Raw genomic sequence first — 19,197 nt, 5'->3', positions numbered from 1 at the left:
TGTTTTACACATAGGAGACACTTATTTAAGCCTGTGTCATTATTTAGCGTCTGTCTTGGCAAGTCTTTTCTTCCCTACTTGGTAGCATGATAGAAAATGCTCACATGACAGCGCAGTCCTTGATACCATATGTGAATTGCACAGGGAACCCGGGCATCTGTTTCGCTGACGTGTGCTTGTGCACAGTTGAATCTTCAGATGTACCCGCAACAGCCGTGTCAGATAAATCAAGAACCCCACCATGCACACACCACCTGCCGTGTTCTCTTGGAATTATTTTAAACTGGATATTATTTAACTATTAATGATTTTAAGTGGATACTACAGTGTTTGTATACAATTGAACGTTGCACTGCGACCGCTCGGAGCAGCAGTCGATGGTCATTTCAACAATGTATCCAATACTTTGAACTATTTTAATTATTTATCCATTACTTTTAGCTATGTGTTTTAAATGTGTATATATTACTTTTAGGTGTTTCATTATCTTTTTTTTAATTTTTTTTTATCTAATTGTAATCTCTATTCCATCACATTAGTTGAGCTACTACTCAATGTTGGTACCCAATGGGGTACAAGATACCCTGTTTGGGAATCACTGTTTTTGGGGGATTTCCGTGAAGTTTGCTGATCAAGCAAGAATGGCCCTGGGGCTGTAATAGGTGACAAGATGCCACCTATTACACATTGCTAATAAAGCTCCGATCCTAACAGTCCTAGGTTTTACCCTGGGCAGGATCTTGGCAGCATGTCACTTGTAATGTCTTTGCCTTCATGTGTTTAAGGCCACAGAAGTCAGTCATTCTGCAGATTCTGCTGTTTTTAGTGTGTGTTGCCTTTTCCCACTTCTGTCCAAGTACCCCTATGTGCACTTTGCTTTTATGGACTGATGTAAATTTTCTTTCATGGCTGCAGTGGAATCACTGTTGATCCTTATCTCTCCCGTAAAGGCACAAATTTACTGTCAGCAAAAGGCGTTTTAGTGCCCAAAACTGGCTGTGGTAGCAAATTACTATTTGAGAAGAGAAAATAATCTAAAAGGATCAGTGAGAGCTTGACCATGTTGTGGTTTTGATAGTATTTATGCTGTGTTGGTCTGAGACACCTGCCGCCCTTTGGACCGCTCACTTTGTTGCCTGACCAAAATGAATGAATTTTAGATTGATTCACACTGACTAATTCATGATTCATATCTGCCACCTGTGACTTGCTCTGTCGCGCTTTATTGGATGGCGGCATGCACTTTACACCCGAAAACTAAAAACTAAATAAATCATGAAAGTAGAAGCTTTTGAGTTGTTTGCCGGAACAGAATGCTGAATTGATTGTATGTTCATGTTTTAATTTGAAATGTGGTTGTGGGTGCAATAATAAGACTATATTAAAAGTATGATGACAACCAACAATGGACCAGACGTTGTTGACCACTTTCTCTCATCACCTCCCCTGCAGAACACAGACCCCGTCCATGACATGCTTCTCGATGTCATTACTTGGGTCGGCATCCTCCTGTCTCTGGTCTGCCTGCTCATCAGCCTCTTCACCTTCTGCTTCTTCCGCGGCCTCCAGAGTGATCGTAACACCATCCATAAGAACCTCTGCATCAGCTTGTTCATCGCCGAGTCCCTGTTCCTCGTGGGGATCAATCGGGGTGACCAGCCGGTAAGACTACCGCTGATGGATACTTACTTAAGTATCGATTTATTTAGCACTGTTGCGTTTAGCACGCTGCACAAAGTACTGCAAAACAGTGACCAACTTTAACGGTACAGTGTGCAGCATTTAGGGGGATGCATTGGCCGAAATGTAATATAATATCATAAGTCCACCTGTGTGCATCTAAGCTTAACATGATCTGACGGAGCTCCATTAAATCCGTTGTTACAAAATGGAAAGTATACGGTCCCGCAACTAACCTGCCAAGAGAGGACCAATACTCAAGGACCAGGCAAGGATGGCATTGATGTGCCAAGAATATAGCGACGTTAAAAAGGTGAAAATGATGGCCAATATGGATGTGATATTGTTACTTCTTTTAGTCCATGTAGACACTCGGGTAGCAGTATTTGGAACATCTGGTCAGTAAGAGGTGCATTGAAGTGCCTAGATGAAAAAAAAAAAATAGAGACATGCCCCTCTCTTTGCTCCTTGCACAAAAAACAAATCCTGAATCACAAAATTTGTTGAAAATCACTTTTCTTTTGCCCCAAATACATGATCCTTAGAGGCTGCTCGGAGGGCTCTCTGAAAGCTTTGTATTAACCTTCACTGAGGAGTGTTCACCATCTCCTCTAGATTTAAGAGCCAAGCTATTTTTTTTTAGAAAACATAACCTTTGGTGGCCTGCTGTGCTGTGAGTGGTGCTTCCCAGAGAGTGCCAGTGGCCCTGAACTCTTTTGATTCTTCCAGGCTCACTGAGAAGAAATACAGAAAAGGGAAGAATTGGATGCTCTTTATTCAACAAACACTCTCTCTTGGTCCCCCTAGTTGCACAGAAGCAAACATACCCTTGCAATTACTCTCACATACGCAGACACACCACACACCTGCCAACTCACCTCCTCATATCTCGATCATTGTTCTATTGCACATACTCACTGAAATGAATTCATCCGTTCACTCCCCAAACCACCGCCTTGTGCAGTTTTTCCAATTTGTTAACACTTCAGATGCATCTGGATTAAACTGTTCAATACACTAGGCCGTCTTCTCGTATAATAACTTCAGCCTGGATGGCATTGCTTTGCTGTAAGAGCTCAGCTGTGGTGGCAGGTGGAGGCATGCTGTCACTGCACAGTCATCTTCAAGTGTGTGTGCTCAACACTCACACTGTAGACAAATGTGGAGCCATTACATGTATACAAGTTGGCGGAGGGCTTTATTCCACCTACCGCTTCTCGCAAACATGCCATTCTTGCTTGCTAATGAGGATGAGTGCACTGTTAGCTTTGCTGGAGTGATTGTCTGTGCACAGTATGAAATTATTTCGGTGTCTATGAATTTATAACGGGGTCAGACACTGGAATATATCTTATTGCTAATAGTCTTTTTCAATAATTGTATGACAGGTCACAACTGTGTTATAGCTGCAGGTGAATTATTATAGAAATACTAAGTTCATAGAGAAAGAAATGACATGTCCTTACTTTTTAGCCTCACGCTATCAAATCACATCTATTTATTGCTCTGCAAATATCACCATAACTATCAGAACCAAAGCTCACAGGCCGTAGTTTAGCCGCAAAGCTACTTCCCTGGAGAGTTAGAGATAATGCTTCGGCCCTACAACTTTTCCCTTCCATAACATTTTATGGGTAGAGATTCACCGCCTGGCTCTAAGATCACTCTCCTGGACTGCAATTAATGTCCACTCAACCTTTTAGTTATTTAATTGGATCCGTTTCAGTGACAATGTACGCTAGTTATGTTCAACTGTGCCAATAATTAGATCAATCCATGTAAGTACTGTATCTTATTATTGTACGAAGGTGTGTGGTCACGTGCATACACGCGACAGTCTGCTGTAGTCTAGTCTTGCATATGCGTATCTCTTACCAGCTCAGGCAGTGTGTCACGACGTTGTGTGCTCACACCTGGCCGCCGTGTAAATGCAATGAGCTCCAAATGGCTCTTGGACTGTTGACTTCGCTTCTTCATATCTCTCTGTCATCCATGCCAGCCACAGCAAACAAGACCACATGGGCTCAGTAGCTGCAGCGTTCTCCTGCCAGTCACTACAGGCAAACATCCAATCACTTCAGCCAAACAAAGCTTAGCAATGCTAATTGTTGGGAAGACACAAATCTGCAGAGGTCAGCAAACGCTGCTCAGTTCTAGTCACTTGGAGGACACATTTCGCAAGTCATATTATGCCCTCTAGCGACGCATTAAAACTGATTTGATTCAAATGTTTTAAACTGTGAATACTCACATCTCCCTTCTTTTTTTCTCCCTCCCTGTTTATCTCTCTCATTTGTGTCTATAAACCTTTACCAGATCGCTTGCGCCGTCTTCGCCGCCCTGCTCCACTTCTTCTTCCTGGCAGCGTTCACATGGATGTTCCTGGAGGGCGTGCAGCTCTACATCATGCTGGTGGAGGTGTTTGAGAGCGAGCACTCTCGGCGGCGCTACTTCTACCTGGTGGGCTACGGGGTTCCCGCGCTAATTGTGGCCGTTTCTGCCGCAGTGGACTACCGCAGTTACGGCACCGACCGAGTGTGAGTACATGCGCAGCTGGATTAGGTTTCGCAATTAAAAATGAGGTCTTATACACAAACAAAAATCATATGAAGGTACCTTTTTTATATATTTATCATTTTTATTATCGGTGAAAGCAGTCTACATTGGTACGTAAAAGCAATCGCCTCACCTCACACCTCAAATGAAGGCAAAGCATCCATCTTTCATCATCGCAAAATACTTATTTTAGCCACTGCAGTGCCCAGATACTTCAAGAGTTTAGACCAGTGTCACTCACAGAACCCAGACTGGCCACAAGGGGGTCAGACTCCCATTGCTCCTCGAATGCTTTTGAGTAAAAATCAAATACAGAAGTCCAGAATGGCTGGAGGTTGGGGCATGTCCAGAATCGGTGTGTGAGGGTGCCAGCTAGATTCTTACATTCGTTACACAGTGATACATTACTGTTACTTTCACTATTGTATAGTGCAACGTATCAATTACTTTAAATTGTATCGGTGTATGTCTAGCATTCACTGAGCATCGGTGAATATCCATTAGACAGGTTTCCCTCAGAAAGGAGTAACCCCATTTCTATCACCCTATTATTTTCTGTACCTTTTAGTGCAGACTTCTTCCTAGCTAATAGGTGTCTGGAATAAGATGTACACTGCTCTTCATCCTCCCGGTCATTAATGGTACGATTGCAAGTGCATAACGTTTTGGTTTGTCTGCAAATGTAGATATATGAGAAATAAGTTCCAGACTAAAGTTCCGGTCTCTCAGTGTAACCGAAATACACAGTTTGTCGAATATGTTCAATTGACATGGATACCAAAAGCAACTTACTGCAATGTTGATGTAGTCATCTCATGACATTGTGTCTACAACCTGATCTGGCGGGGTTTAGTGGGGAGCAGGAAGCCAACAAAAAAACCCCGAACAACCATTCTGTGTGTACTGTATCTACAGCCACAGAAGGCCCTGCTAACAACGTGACCACAGTTTGTGTTGGTTTTAGGAGCTTTAACAATCTTGCAGATGACGCTCCAGTAGCCATTGCTCATCATCAACTTTTAATGAAGCCGAACGGTTACTCGAGCTGCGTACATTTCCCCACTGCTGAATTGACATGGTTTTGACAGTGAAAAATGCTCACTTCGGGATATGGTATTGCTGGATGAATGGCGGGCTGTTATGGTTAATGTCTTCAGCATTTTAGGATGCACAAATTACAGCACAGGCATGGACAGATTAAGAGCAAGGGGGGGGGGGGAGGAGAGTGAGCATGAACAGGGAGATGGAGAGTGAATGAGAGAGAAAAGGACAGGAGATTAACAAAAAGATGGGCCACTGCCTTTTTGTATTTTCTACAGAAGCTACATAAGCTCTTTCCCCTGAAATACAAAGTGGTCTATAAAGCAGTGTAGTGCCAAACAGAGGATTGGCCTCCATTCCTCTCTGTTAATCTCAAACCCATCTGAAAATAATGAAGACCAGCATCAGCAGGTTGCTTAAAAGATGTTTATCATAAATGGCACACCCCCCCCCCCCCCCCCACACACACACACACACACACACACACACACACATTGCTACACACAACGCAACTGACAGACAGTGCATTTGCAGATTGGCGGAGCCATAGTTCTTGGTGATGGATGAGGTGATAGCTGCCACCGCCTGAGCCTTGGCATCATGTGAATAATTAAAGCCTGCCACCGGTGGGACAATTATACTCAGCCATTGAAGGATGAGGGAAAGGACAAGGCGTGATACGTGGTGAATAGCAAAAGGTGGGGGAGGGCACGTAGTCCCGCTGCAAATTGATTTGGGGACCGTAGCAGCGCGATCATAGGTGTTATCACTTTCAGCAGACATATCCAGCAAGCGACCCAGGTTTAGTAGATGGCTGAAGCTGAGCCCCAGTGTCTCGTAATAACTGAGCACATTTTTAAAAAAAGGCCACAGCAGCCTGAAGCTCAGCAAGCTTGTGAAGTCACCTGTTCAAAGGCTGAGATCAACCAAAGAAAGTAGTAGGACCAATTACTCTGAGTGATTATTCTAAATGCCGCCTGTGAGCAAGGAACTTGACTCGAGTCCAGTGAAGGCATCTGGTGGTCAGCAAAACAAGGGGCGGGATCCCATGCAATTTCTCCAGTTTAATGAAAGCAATGCATCAAGCCACCTGTAAACTCAGGAACTGTCCAGTGTGTTCCACTGAGCATGAAGAATAATGGTGGTAAACATTCAGTGCCTCTCACCCATTACCATTGTATCCTTTAGGCCGAACAAACATGTTGAATGCATTTTTATTTCTTATAAAACATTTGCAAGGCCAAATTTGTTTACTACATTTATTAGTACATATTGAAATCTGTTGTAGTTATTTGTATTTTGACATTAGGACACAATCAAACTATTGGCTGTGTTAGCTATCTTAAGACCACACTATTGTTTGACTGTGTCTGCTTGTCAACACAACCACACAAAACACAATTTGAAATATATTCTTCTGTAAATTTAAACTGTAATGTAGAAATTCAAGAAAATGAACAAACATATATTTTGGAAGGAAGTTGGCGTGCTAAAAGTTAGTTTGTTACTCTCATACTCATATTTCGTAATGTTTGCATACAATGGTTTATACAATATAAACCATGGTTTTCTCAAGGGCAGTTAGGCTTCTTCACTAGTTAGCTTCTTACTGTAGAGCTAGCAAGGCTACCAAAAAGTAGCTTCCTGACGCCTTTGGCTGTCTCCGTCCGTTGTACATTAGTGGCTCCTTTAGAGTTGCTCAATACAGTTTTTCTTGATCGTCTTTCCTGGTGTTTGCTGGCTCATTGCTCCAGTGTGTTTCCTGATGAGTACCTTTCATCAGTGTTGCCAAACACCATGCACACTTCTTTAAGTCCCAGTGGACTGTGAGTATTCCCCAGTGAAATATTTGAGTGCTGTATAGTTACAAGGGGGATTTAAATCAAATATTTAGCATTGCCGGTCTAATATAGTGCGATTTGGAGTACCTCCCTTGTCGCTAAAAATTATAGATTGATTGATCGATGAATGGATCTCATGATATTATTGGTTGAAATTCATCATACCTTTGTTTTACATGAAGAGAAGATGATATAAATTGAAGAAACTGATCTTTCGTCATTTTTTAAATAGATATATTGTTAAATATTTGCACAATTTCACCGGCGATGTGATCTAACAGTTTTTTGTTTCATTAGGCACAATGTGCTTTCAGGACCAAACCAAAAGGCAGCTGGTGATCTCCTTTGGCGCAATCATTTCACATTGCTTGACTCACACTCTTGGTCATCGGCACACTGTCACGCCAATGAAATGACTATCTCTGTTGCAACGACTTCTTTCCAGATTAAGCTGCCATGGCTCAAAGGACAGCCTGTCTCAGATCGCTGCAGAATGCCAGAACACTGTTGGCACGAGCTTGGCTTGTGTTTTGACTGGCACACGTTTATGTTTTTTTTATTGCTTGGTTACTAATGGAATAGTGCACAAAGAAGCACACCAGGGGGGTAGATGAAACTAGATGTGCTCCAAAAGCCCAAACCATGACACAAGTGGAGAAGAGGAGGTAGAGAAGGCAGAAAAAAATAACAGCCCGCAGCTCCCACCGCCCACCACGTCTTTAAATCTTTCTATGATCTGAAGAAGAAGAAGGCAAAAAAAACAACAATAGAAACCTTCAGCATAATTTAAAACCGCGACGTTCCGAGCATGTGCTTTGATGAGCAGCCAGAGTTCTGTGCATGTTGTGTGTCTTTTGTTTGCGCGTATTCACTTCTTTATGCATCCATATGTGTTTTTCTGTGTTTCCTCCTCTCATCCATTGATATCAGTGAGGGGGAGACATATCAAGTCCCAGGAACAACAAAAGCCCAGTCAATTTTTGTCTTGTCACTTCATATACAGTATTCTCTCTCATTTGTCTGCGGGTTCTTTGGTGACAAAAAGTGAAACCCATACAAACTTGTCTATTGCGGTTGAGGTTTTTAGGCTATTTCTCTGTAAATCCTGCTTTTCCTCAAAGAGAATGGGTCCACAATAGCATCCATGATATCGCGGATCATTGTGTCTTTTGCTTTCAGAATAGGTTTTTATGGAAAAGGGGACACCTAACCTTTCCTCAGCAATCAGAATTTAAGGCAGTGTGCCATTTCAAGACAAAGATATTTTCTTTTCTTCTTTGTTGTGTTTTTGTCTTCTACACTTTTTACACCAGTCACTGTCTAAGGTCCAGTGGTGTGTTCCCTCATAATCTCAATTTGCATTAATATGCTGTTGAATTACAGCTAATACTTGTCTACTTCCACTCCGTCAGCCTGAATGACAACACGTCTCTTATGAACTGTAATTTTCCAGTGGCCAAATATGGAGGCGTCTATCTGCTGCAGCAGCGGAGATTAAAAGATTAATAATTCAACCACAGGTCATGAATCAAGTTTTTTTTGTTCTTGCCATTTCAAAAGGGGCACTGCCACCTTCCACCGGCCCTCCTGGTCTGTATATAGTTCCACTCAGCAAAGAAGAATTGACTATCTGCTCTGTGTTGATATGACTGGAGGTCAGGAGAGTGTGTTATTTAGTTCTTGACATCGTTACAGCGGTTGTAGAGAGTCATCGCAGTTAACATGAACATGTAAGACACTCTGCTGAGTGCTTAAGGACTGTGTGTGACCATGTCTGTCAGGGTCAAGGTCAATCCAATATCTTTTGGAGTGATGCAGCTAGGATTCAATTGAGAACCAATTGAATCGTCCATAAATTATCATTTGTAATGTTAATTTCCAATCTGAACCCGACAAATTGAAACCGAATCGTACTAGAGTCTGGTCACTCCCAGCCTTTAGGGTAGATCCTTTACAGTTTTAGCTGCATCCCGCTCCGTTTTTTTTTCTTTGTCTTTGATAGTACACCTGTTTGGCTATGAAAGCCCATCATTATTGCTGTCATTGCCACTGAAAGCCCCCTTTGCTCCAAATTCTTACTGATGGCCATAATTCTCCAAGCCCCTTGCGGCAATCTATGTTTTGAAGTACCTATTCCTTTGTGTCACTCCAGCCTCCTACTTGATGTATATCCTCTGAGCATGAGAACGAAGCTATAACCTCAAATCTCTCTCTCTCTCTCTCTCTCTCTCTCTCTCTCTCTCTCTGTATACCCCCATCCCCCTTTTCCTCTCACTCTGTCTCTTTCATTGCAGTTGCTGGCTTCGCCTGGACACCTACTTCATTTGGAGTTTCATAGGACCAGCAACCTTGATAATTATGGTAAGCGTTACCCCATCCACCCCTTCTGCTCATTAACCCTACTTAGCCTGCGGGTCATCGCTTAAATGGTCCGCCGCCATTCCTTTTTCGAGCTCCTATCCTCCCTATTTTCTCTGCCCTGTTGAGCATATATGCCACCGCCGGGCACGGAGCCGTCCAGAAAAACGAATGAGGGGTGTAGGAAATATATTGCATTTTGTCACCCTGCTGCAGTCACCGGCTAAGACAATTATTGGGGGATGGGGGGGGGGGGGGCGGGGAGAGAAAGAGAGTGAACTCTGCTCAGTATGCAGTGTTGGAGTAATCCGCACTGCGATTATGATTGATTTTCTTCCTGTTCCAACTCGTACTCTACTACCTTTCTCCATCTCCTCCTCGCAGGCACACAGACAGCTTTGGGTGCAGATACACAAGCAGTATGCAGTGAAGACACACACACACTTTCTGTGTCTTTTCCAACTAGGACAGCCCCAATTTTCGAATGAAATATCTCATTTATTGATCCCTCTGCTTTAAATCTGATGTCAGAATGTTCTTCTAACTGTTTAAGCTAATGCAAAGCTGTAAATATTGCTGTGCCACAAGCTATTTATTTTCCAAGACACCAGTCAGCGATCATAATTAATATTGGGAATCAGTAAATCAACTCGTAAATGTCCTCAACAACTCCAAATGTGACAATTGTATTGTCCCACGGGTCGGTCCCAACTTGTGAAATTCTAACAATTCTGAACACAACTCTTCCTGCTCAGCTGGATGCTAAATCCCAACATGCATAATGCGCTTTCATGCTCCAGTTCGGTGGAATCATTCACAATGCATCTCTGTGTGCCTCATGACTCACTCCTTTCTCTCTTAGATTTATAAACAAGAAAATCTATTTTGAAAAGAAGGCTAGAGCTCTGATCCAATTGTCCCCTGGGAAATTTGGTGAGGGTTTGGGCAAAGAAGCATTTGAAGCGGTTAAAATGGCGTGTTTTAAATAATACTCACCTCATATAAGCTTAATTCCAACTGTGAGCATCAGTAAATTAAGTGAAATCATTCTGAAAAGATCCCCCCCTGCTGCGACCGGATTTGACTCATCTATTTCTGTGATCACTAACACAGAAAAATAAAAAAAAAAAGAGATACACAACAGTGGGTCTGTTCAACGTACGTTTTTTTTTTATATTCAGGAGTCAAACTCATTGAGATGTGCTTTACTCAAATTCTGTGTTTAATTAGTTGTTTGAATAAGAAATCTGGGACATAAAAAAATATAGTACTTCACTTAAAGGTAAATGATTGTCCTATGTTAGAGTAAATAGGCACATTTAAAGTGTTAATGAAATGATATGCTCATTAAATGCTGTCTTTGCTTGTCATGTAGCAGGGGACATAATAAATGTTATAAATGTGAAAAGTACCTCAAGTATTTTACAAAAATGTAACACCCATGTAATGCACTGTGATCATACTTATAATGCGTTGTAATCTATTTATAGCACTGTATAAATAGTATTATTCGTAGTGATTTATAACCGTAATCATAACACATAAAAAAAGCATTTGTAATGACTAATAAGGTCAAGCATCATAAAACTCCATAATTGCTGGCCACTCACTGACTTTATTTGGTGTTATAATTCCCATAGTTGTAATACATAATAGTATTCTTATCATGCATTATAATCAGTATTATAATGCATTATAATGTGAATAGAAGTTACTCAAAGTGGTCAGTGTTTGCTTTAAGAAAAGGGAAAGAAATGTCGACGAACTCGGCAGCAGTGGCAGTTATTCCCTGTGCTTGTCTCTAAGTGTGAGACAAGTTTGAATAAGTCAGACGGAAAGGCTCCCTCATACAAGTATGCAGCTGTCGTGTCTCACCGTTCGCTGTTTAGTCTGTTATACCACCATAGAGGTTTCATAGGATTTTGTGCTCTGTTTGGCAAAGTGGGAAACCAACTCTGGCTGCAGCGTTCCAGCTCTGTGCTACAAAGTGCTCTGATTTAAAATGAATGGAACTGAAGCAGGAAACATAAAACCTCTCTCTCTCGCTCTCTCTCTGTATCTCTGTCTGTCCCTCAGCTCAATGTGATCTTCCTGGGCATCGCTCTCTACAAGATGTTCCATCACACGGCCATATTGAAACCAGACTCCGGTTGCCTGGACAACATCAAGTAAGAGCACTCACATCACCCAGATATCCATTAAAGTCGTCCAGAAATAGCACTCCTTATGACATTTGTTACAGATGGAAAGAATGTTTCAATGTGACTCGCTCGCTTCCACCAAAAGCACTCTGACAGCTGAATTGTATCTAGTACGACTCAATTTGAGCCAACTTCTCCTCTCGTTTCTCTCAGTTTAATGAAGCCCCGGTTAAAGAGAACCATTGGGACGTTGCTTTGTATTCAAGCCGATGTTTCCGAGCAATTCACACTTTCTTTCCGCCGCCCCCCCCCCCCCCCCCTCCCCTCCTTTGCTATTTCGAAAACCTCATTAAAAGCACTTAAGGTTGTGAACACCCAACCCAAGGGTCTGGGAGTCTGAGCCTGCAAGGTAAGCGTCTCCTATTAAGCTGAAAGGTTGTGTCAGGCAGGGTTAAAATCAAACAGGTATTCTATTGCGTCCCCACCGTTATCTGAAGAACTCTGCTGTCTGCACAGGAAAAGGCCAGGAGACAATCTGACAGACCTGACCTGGTGTTATCTTGATGTCAACATGCCACCAATGAATATTCATATTTTACGTGTGTGTGTGCGCGCTTATTGTGTGTTTGAGTCAGTTTATCTGCCTTTGCCTGGCTGCTTCCAGATGATATGAAAGCTTGAGGGACAATAATGATTATATAACTCAGATTCAAACTTTCTTTGGCGTTTACAAGTTTGCGAGTACAAGTTTTAATGCTTTGATGTATATCCACAGTACGTGTGACATTTATTTCAGTGTTGCTTTGGTAGGTCTCAGCTCGTAAACATTTCCTATTAGTTTCAGCTGCTTGTTTTGTTTTTTTATGTGATTTTAGATGTATTTTGTATACTGCAAGGACTTCATTCATTTCCGGACGAGACCGAAAGTCAAACAGCTTTAGTTGTGTGATCCATCACATTTACATTAGTGTTGTGAGATAATAAGTGCAGACCTAAGGCCTTTACCAGCCGGGGACGTTTTTTCAAGCGATTAATTCGCACGTCCATATATTTTAACAGTTGCATCTATATTTATGAAACAACAACACCAAGACGGCAAACTACATATACGACTCCTTTCAACCGTACCAGATTCACTCCTTCTGTTCTTACCCTTCACAATAAAAGCCCTATACATATAGTATTTGAAGTATACATTTTCGTGTTGATAATTCGCCTTGCCTCCCCCATTGTGTAAAGGCCTTTACTCTCAATAAACTTATTGGTTAGTGCAGCTTTAGGAGCTAAAACTTTGCATGTATTGTAGTCTCATGCAGTGTTGGAAACATACCACCATTTGTGCATTGAACTCCACAGATTTAACTTTATAGACTGGTTCAGGTAAACCGTCAGTCAAACTTCTGAAAGTTTCCTCCTGTCTGGCTGGATGTGAATAAACTGTTTGAAAAGTTGTGTTTCAGGTCCCTTTGCCCTGCAGAATGACACAGCGTTTTCGGTCATTGTCTTTGCTGTAAGCTCCAGCTACCTGGTGTCAGTGCAGACTCGTTCTACAGATGGTGTAAAGTTGTTTTTCTGCCCGTTTGCTATGATAGATAAGGGTCTCTGCTCTGTTTTTGCTGTCTCCCTGACTTTTTTTAAGCCACTCTGGACACATTAGTCTACTTTATGGCCGGCGCTCTGGCTGTTTCTTTGTGGCATCACATCACTGGTTGTGTCTCAGCAGCACAGCGGCCCTGTCTGCCCTGCTGCTCTCGGCACAGTGATACACACATAACAAAAACAATCTTCTGCCAGCCATGATATAGCATGCTTAAGCTGCACCATGTCAGACCATACTTTGTTTTTCACTCACAAGTTCACTGCAGGATGTTCCTGAGTGGAGCTGTGGTTTTTAAGTGCTGCCTTTGAGCGGGGCCACAGTGAGACCCACACTGCCATTACAGTTACCTCAAGATGACACGAAGCGATGTTCACTAGATGTGTCACTTCTGAGAAATACAGACGTTACTATATTTTGAAGTTGGCGACTGCATCAGCTCTTCATAAGTTCAGGCTTACTTAGCCAGGATACCAATGTTTACTGAGTTCTGGACGCTACGGTGACTTCCTTCTGTTCTAATTCTTGCTCCAAATGTTTCCTCGCAACCAACTTACACATTACGAAAGACTTAACCGGCTAAGACATTTAAACGGTGCAACTAAATGTAGTAAATCCTTAGTTGGAAACTGGCTAGTGGTGACTAAGAACTTTCCCCAAAAAACTTTTTAATGATCAATGCAAAGCTGGTGGAACCCAATCCTTGTTTTATTCCTCATCTATCCGATAAAGGTCTCGCCATTTCCTGTTCTGCTCTTTCTGCCATGCTTTTTCAAAGCTATAATCAGGTCCAAATACTTTCCTGCAATGTTAATGATAGGTCAATCCAAACTTGACATCTTCCCGAAGTGGCTACATGGTGAAAGCCATTTAGTGTCACCTCTTTTGTCCTAGTTTGTAATAACATTCTGTGAAATAACAGGTTATGTGTTTTGGTCCTGTTTGATTTCAGGGGTGTAACAAAGAAAATGTAGATCACTTGTATGCACTTTGGAGCAATTGAGTTTATGACAAGAGAATTGTGAAGCAGATGCCGGGATCATTTTCACAGCCATCAAGACTTGACGTCCAAATGATCTGAATATATTCCTATTGAATGAAATAACTGTCAGCACTCTGCTCACAGAGTAGGGTTCTGATCGGCGGCGGATCTGTTATTGGACACCAACACAACGGAGTCTCGGAAACATGTGCTCGTTTACACTGAAGACATAAATTCAGCCCCAAGCTCAAACATCCACTACGAAACTAAACCCTTGCTGTGATTCAAACGGCTGGCAGAAATACAGGCAGACCTCCTGCAGCCCCTTGATTGGCTCTCTAGCTTATATACTGAGGCATGGTGTGGGGGAAAAAAAAAAGATTGCTTCGCAGAGAACTTTGATAGAGCTCCAGACCACGACTGGTCCAGAACAGCAGGTACATTCAGCGAAGCGTTGATCCAAAATGCTGTAATCGTTTTCCAGATAACATTTGTCAAGGCGGTTCTGTATGTTGCCCGTCTTTTGGTGCCGCAAGATACATTGCGTTGTTTGTTCCGCAGTGAAGTATTGACCGCTGGAGTTCTCGGTGCCGTATGATTTATTACACTGGCCTCACATAATGTACGAAACAATCTGACCTCCTGACCCCCCCCCCAAGACTCACTCACTCCGAAACAGTCTGCAATGTTTCACGTGACCATCGGAAAATAGTATGAAGTAGCACCGCTGTTGTCAGCCCTCGTTCATCTGACACGGTGTTTACGTCGAGACCCATTTCTCAGCACACGACAAATCGAACGAATGGCTTTACTAGAAATACTGCGACGCTAAACACGTCACGTCGTGGTCCGTTTCATCATAAACGAGTAGAAATCGGTAAGTATGATGGAAAATTAAGTATTTCAGTTTTTAACATGGGTTGAAATAACATTCAGTGTCCAATGTGGTGTAGCAGTCGGTTATTGCCGCGCTTTCCCAATGAGCTTTTCCTTCGAGTCACCAAGGTGGACCGGTTTGATGATGATGATACTACGGGTTAATTACGTCAATCTATCTCTGTTTAATGAGATGTGTCTTCTTTTGTGTTACATTTCTGCCGTTTGCCTCCTCTTTATGGTTTGATGTCACATTTTCTGTTCAGATTTCATCACGCCGCCTTGTTTTAATATGAACGTTTCATCTCTTCTTCGCTGTGTATCTCTTTCTCCTTCCCCTCCTTTCTTTTCTTTTGATTAGCACACACATCCTGCCTCCTTATCTGAGGCTGTGTTTATCTATAACATCTTTTCTGTTTTTCATCTTCCATTTTTCTTTTTCCTCTTCATTTTAGCTACCGTTATTATGATGGATGTGTTATTGTAGAATGGCACTGGTAAGATGCAACATTTCTCAGTAGAGGATGTAGAATAGAATTGATATTGTGTTTGATGTGTTTCTTCCTTCCTCACCCTATAATAGAGACAGCCGCTGCCCTGTGATTTATGGATTACAACATGACTTTTGCACCATTGTGGTTTTACATCCCAAACTTGTTTCTGAATATGGCATATTAAGAACATAATGAACTGTACATTTTTTTTTTTTTAGAGCAAGGTTTGACTTTTGGCTTGCATAGCTTCCTCACCGTACAGATAAGAAACTTCAATTGAAATTTTTCTAACGAGGATGATTTCAAAGATACAAAACGTCTATGCCAACATCAAAAACTTTGATGTCTTGAACACTTTGAGGTGATTAGCATTTTAAGCATACCTTTGGTTGAATAATTAACACCCTGTCGAGTTGATCACAGCACTTCCTCTTTTCCTCTATAAAAAGACTTCATACACATTTGAAACGGGTTGAATTGACCAATTGCAATCTCATGCATAAATGATCTGTGACATTGCAATGAATGGCACCTCTGCAAATGAAGTCATTTTGAAGGAAATTGGTGGTAATTTGATGCCACAGTCTGAAGGGGTTCTCTGCTTAAAATTGCTAATTTGTGGAATTCTTGTCGACAATTGGCACAATAAAGCGTCTGTCTCCTTTTTGTGCTTGAAAAGCCTAGAAGTGCTCTGCTGCAACCCTCAGAGATGGATAATAAATCTATATATTGCACAGCCATTCAAATAAATAGATGGTTTCCTGAAAAGCTCAGTTGATAGTACTTCTATTGCTTAGATGCTATATTTAACATTCTAACATTTGAATAAAATACACATTTAATTAAAATTATTCCTAAATAACATAATTTGCCTTACCAAGTACTACTCCGTACATAAACAATTTTGAGCGTAATGATGCCAAAAATATGAACTGAGAGGTTTTGTAACTGTTGTATTAGCAGCTGTCAGGCATGCAGCGATCCTGACAGGATAAAACTCAACTGAAATGCACCTTCTTCATTTATAAGTGAGCTGTTTTTCCGTGACTGTTATGCAGTCTCTGAAGTTTCGCCTCAAGGCTCCTTCCATGCAGCTCTCGAACTCATCCCCATATTTGTATCCGATAACTCCAGACGAAGATAAGCCATGTGCGATAGGAGCCGTAGCCTCTTCATATCCTGTCCACTCAGATGCATTACTTATGACCTCTTGTGTCTCCGTCATAAACCATTCGCCGAACAAAACTGTCACTCGTTAGAGGACAATATTTTTGTTCTCTTTGTGCCCACTGCTTGTGTTTCTGTGTCCATTCCGGGGGCAGTCGTCTTGATGAAGTACCTCTCCCACCAGGTCATTAAGACAGCCCTGGGAAAATTATGTTTAATGGTTGCCCTGGTGAATTCATAAATCATTTATTTGGCCGCACACCTGGCCCATTTATAACAGCTTAAATGTGAAAGTCTGCCAGTATTTATGAGGGGAGTTAGATACTTCAGTGAACCAGGATAATGAGGTTTATCTCCTGTAAATCACTAACAAATCCCTTCCCAAAATGTATGAATGTCTGGCTGATGTTTGGATGCGAATGCTGTGAATTTAGCTTTAACAATAAGTCATTTTCCCTTTTTGGTGTATTGTTTCCCTCTTAATGTCTTAATTTCTACATTGTATTTGTGGCCACACATTTTCTGATTACGCCTCCCCATGTTTTGTTATGTGACTTGATTTATTTTTGCTTATTTTCTTTTGTTGTTTTGCTCTTGTGATATCGCTCAGCTATCAGGATTATGAACCTGAGATCAAGTAAGACAAAATTGGAAGGGCCATTTCCCCATATTTCCATCTTTCATTATCTCCTCCATATGAGCAAATCCGCACCCAAATCCATCTCGATGCCTTCCTGAACCATTAACATGACTTATTGTGGAGTACTCCGTCATGTTGAAGTCCACATTAGTGTGCACACAGCACTCTGGTCTTAAATATACCAAGCCTCCAGATGTGACAAGCAAGATTAGTTTTGAATGGCACCTGCATCTTCACAGCGCAGTCTATATCAGAAAAATGTGTGATATAATAAGCTAGAAGCAGTATGAATACTTGAAATACCTGAAATTAATAGATACATGATTGAAACAATTTATTTTACCGTAATTATATCCAGTTTTATGTCGCCTAATTAACAGCAGAATAAGTTCCAAGTAGATAAATTCATATTTCTGGACTTATTGAATGCCTGGCAGTCGCCATTATTAGGGATGTACAATAAGCCTCAGAATAACCACATTTGCAGTTATTGATAACATCCCCAATGAACACACCATACAAAGGACTTCATCAAGTTTACACTGAAACTTTGCATGAAATAAATTAGTCGTAAGCAAGACATTATGCAAGAGCTTTCACACTCAGAGTATGCACGGTCACACTGCATTGAAGTTGAACCAGCAATGATTCTGATCCCCACATCGTGTTGCTGTAATTTGGATGGCATTAAACCCGGGAGCCAGAATATCGAGATATAGCCAACCGCGGATGTACACAACAGCAGAGAAGTTTGTTTTTAGACAGTCAGGTATTGTTTACACAAAACAATCCAAATGATCTGATGATGTGCGTTATTGTGCTTTGACAATGCGTGCCCCTCAAATTCGAGGCTATTAACTGCCTCTTTCAGATCGCTGTTAAAGGACTTAATCTCACTCAAAGGGAAGATTGTCAAGCATGCAGTGCCGTTGGACACGACCGAGGCGGGCAGGAATCTGATATGAATCTTAACTCCGCCTCTGTACCCCAAAAAACGGTGCAGGTGAAGAAAAAGTGCCACTTCTCTGCACAGCGTGCCCTACATGAAGATAGAGTACTTCATTCTTAATAGACTCTGTTGTTATTAATCTCAGTTCAATCTTTCAGTTTACAAGACACTTATCCCAACCCTCAGGTAATAGAATCCAACATGTAATGTATTCATTTAAATAGGCTTCTAATAAAAATGCCATATTTCTTACCCTCCCATTTATACAGACCTCATTTATCGTATACACGAATCTGCAGTTTTATGGCAACGCTTGACAGAGTGCAAATAAGGAAAGGAAAAGATGGCAAAGACAGAATCAGAAGATGAAGATTAAAGCCATTGTCATTTCTCATCAATTTCTTCCCCCCTCTTCATGTTTGTGCCTTTTCTCCCTCTCATAGGAACACCTTGATATCTGTGCACACCTCAGTTCACATTGTGGCTTTTAACCTCTATTTATTATCACAAAATATTGTGTTTGGTACAATTTACACTTCTTCTCCCAAGTTCAAAAGCACTTTTAAAGCACTTTTAGCATCCTAACTTTATCAAATGGTTTGCAAGATGGCTTGTTTGTTTGTATTCCAGATCATGGGTGATTGGGGCCATTGCCTTGCTGTGCCTGCTGGGCCTGACCTGGGCCTTTGGCCTGATGTATGTCAACGAGAGCACGGTGGTCATGGCCTACCTGTTCACCATCTTCAACTCCCTGCAAGGAATGTTCATCTTCATCTTCCACTGCGTGCTGCAGAAAAAGGTACGGGGTCATTCTCAAGATGTGCCGTGTGAAATCCGTTGATCGTTGGGTTATTTTCGTGCTTCGGCCATTACGC

At 41.7% G+C, this 19,197-nt stretch overlaps 1 protein-coding gene across 1 annotated transcript in view; it reads left to right on the top strand.

Moving 5' to 3' along the window:
• Nucleotides 1–19,197, top strand: part of LOC306714295 (adhesion G protein-coupled receptor L3) — a gene marked incomplete at its 3' end in the record, with an annotated part of 114,640 nt that overhangs the window by 85,127 nt on the left and 10,316 nt on the right. The window contains exons 13-17 of the mRNA XM_079184282.1: nt 1,453–1,662; nt 3,997–4,217; nt 9,413–9,479; nt 11,553–11,644; nt 18,953–19,121. Coding sequence (XP_079040408.1) covers nt 1,453–1,662; nt 3,997–4,217; nt 9,413–9,479; nt 11,553–11,644; nt 18,953–19,121 — 759 coding nt within the window. The remainder of the gene's footprint in view (nt 1–1,452; nt 1,663–3,996; nt 4,218–9,412; nt 9,480–11,552; nt 11,645–18,952; nt 19,122–19,197) is intronic.

The sequence above is a fragment of the Pholis gunnellus genome, assembly GCF_910591455.1.
Source record: "Pholis gunnellus genome assembly, chromosome: 23".
NCBI classification, from domain to species: Eukaryota; Metazoa; Chordata; class Actinopteri; order Perciformes; family Pholidae; genus Pholis; species Pholis gunnellus.
Note: the sequence above shows the minus strand (reverse complement) of the source record. Positions and strands in the feature narration are given on the sequence as shown.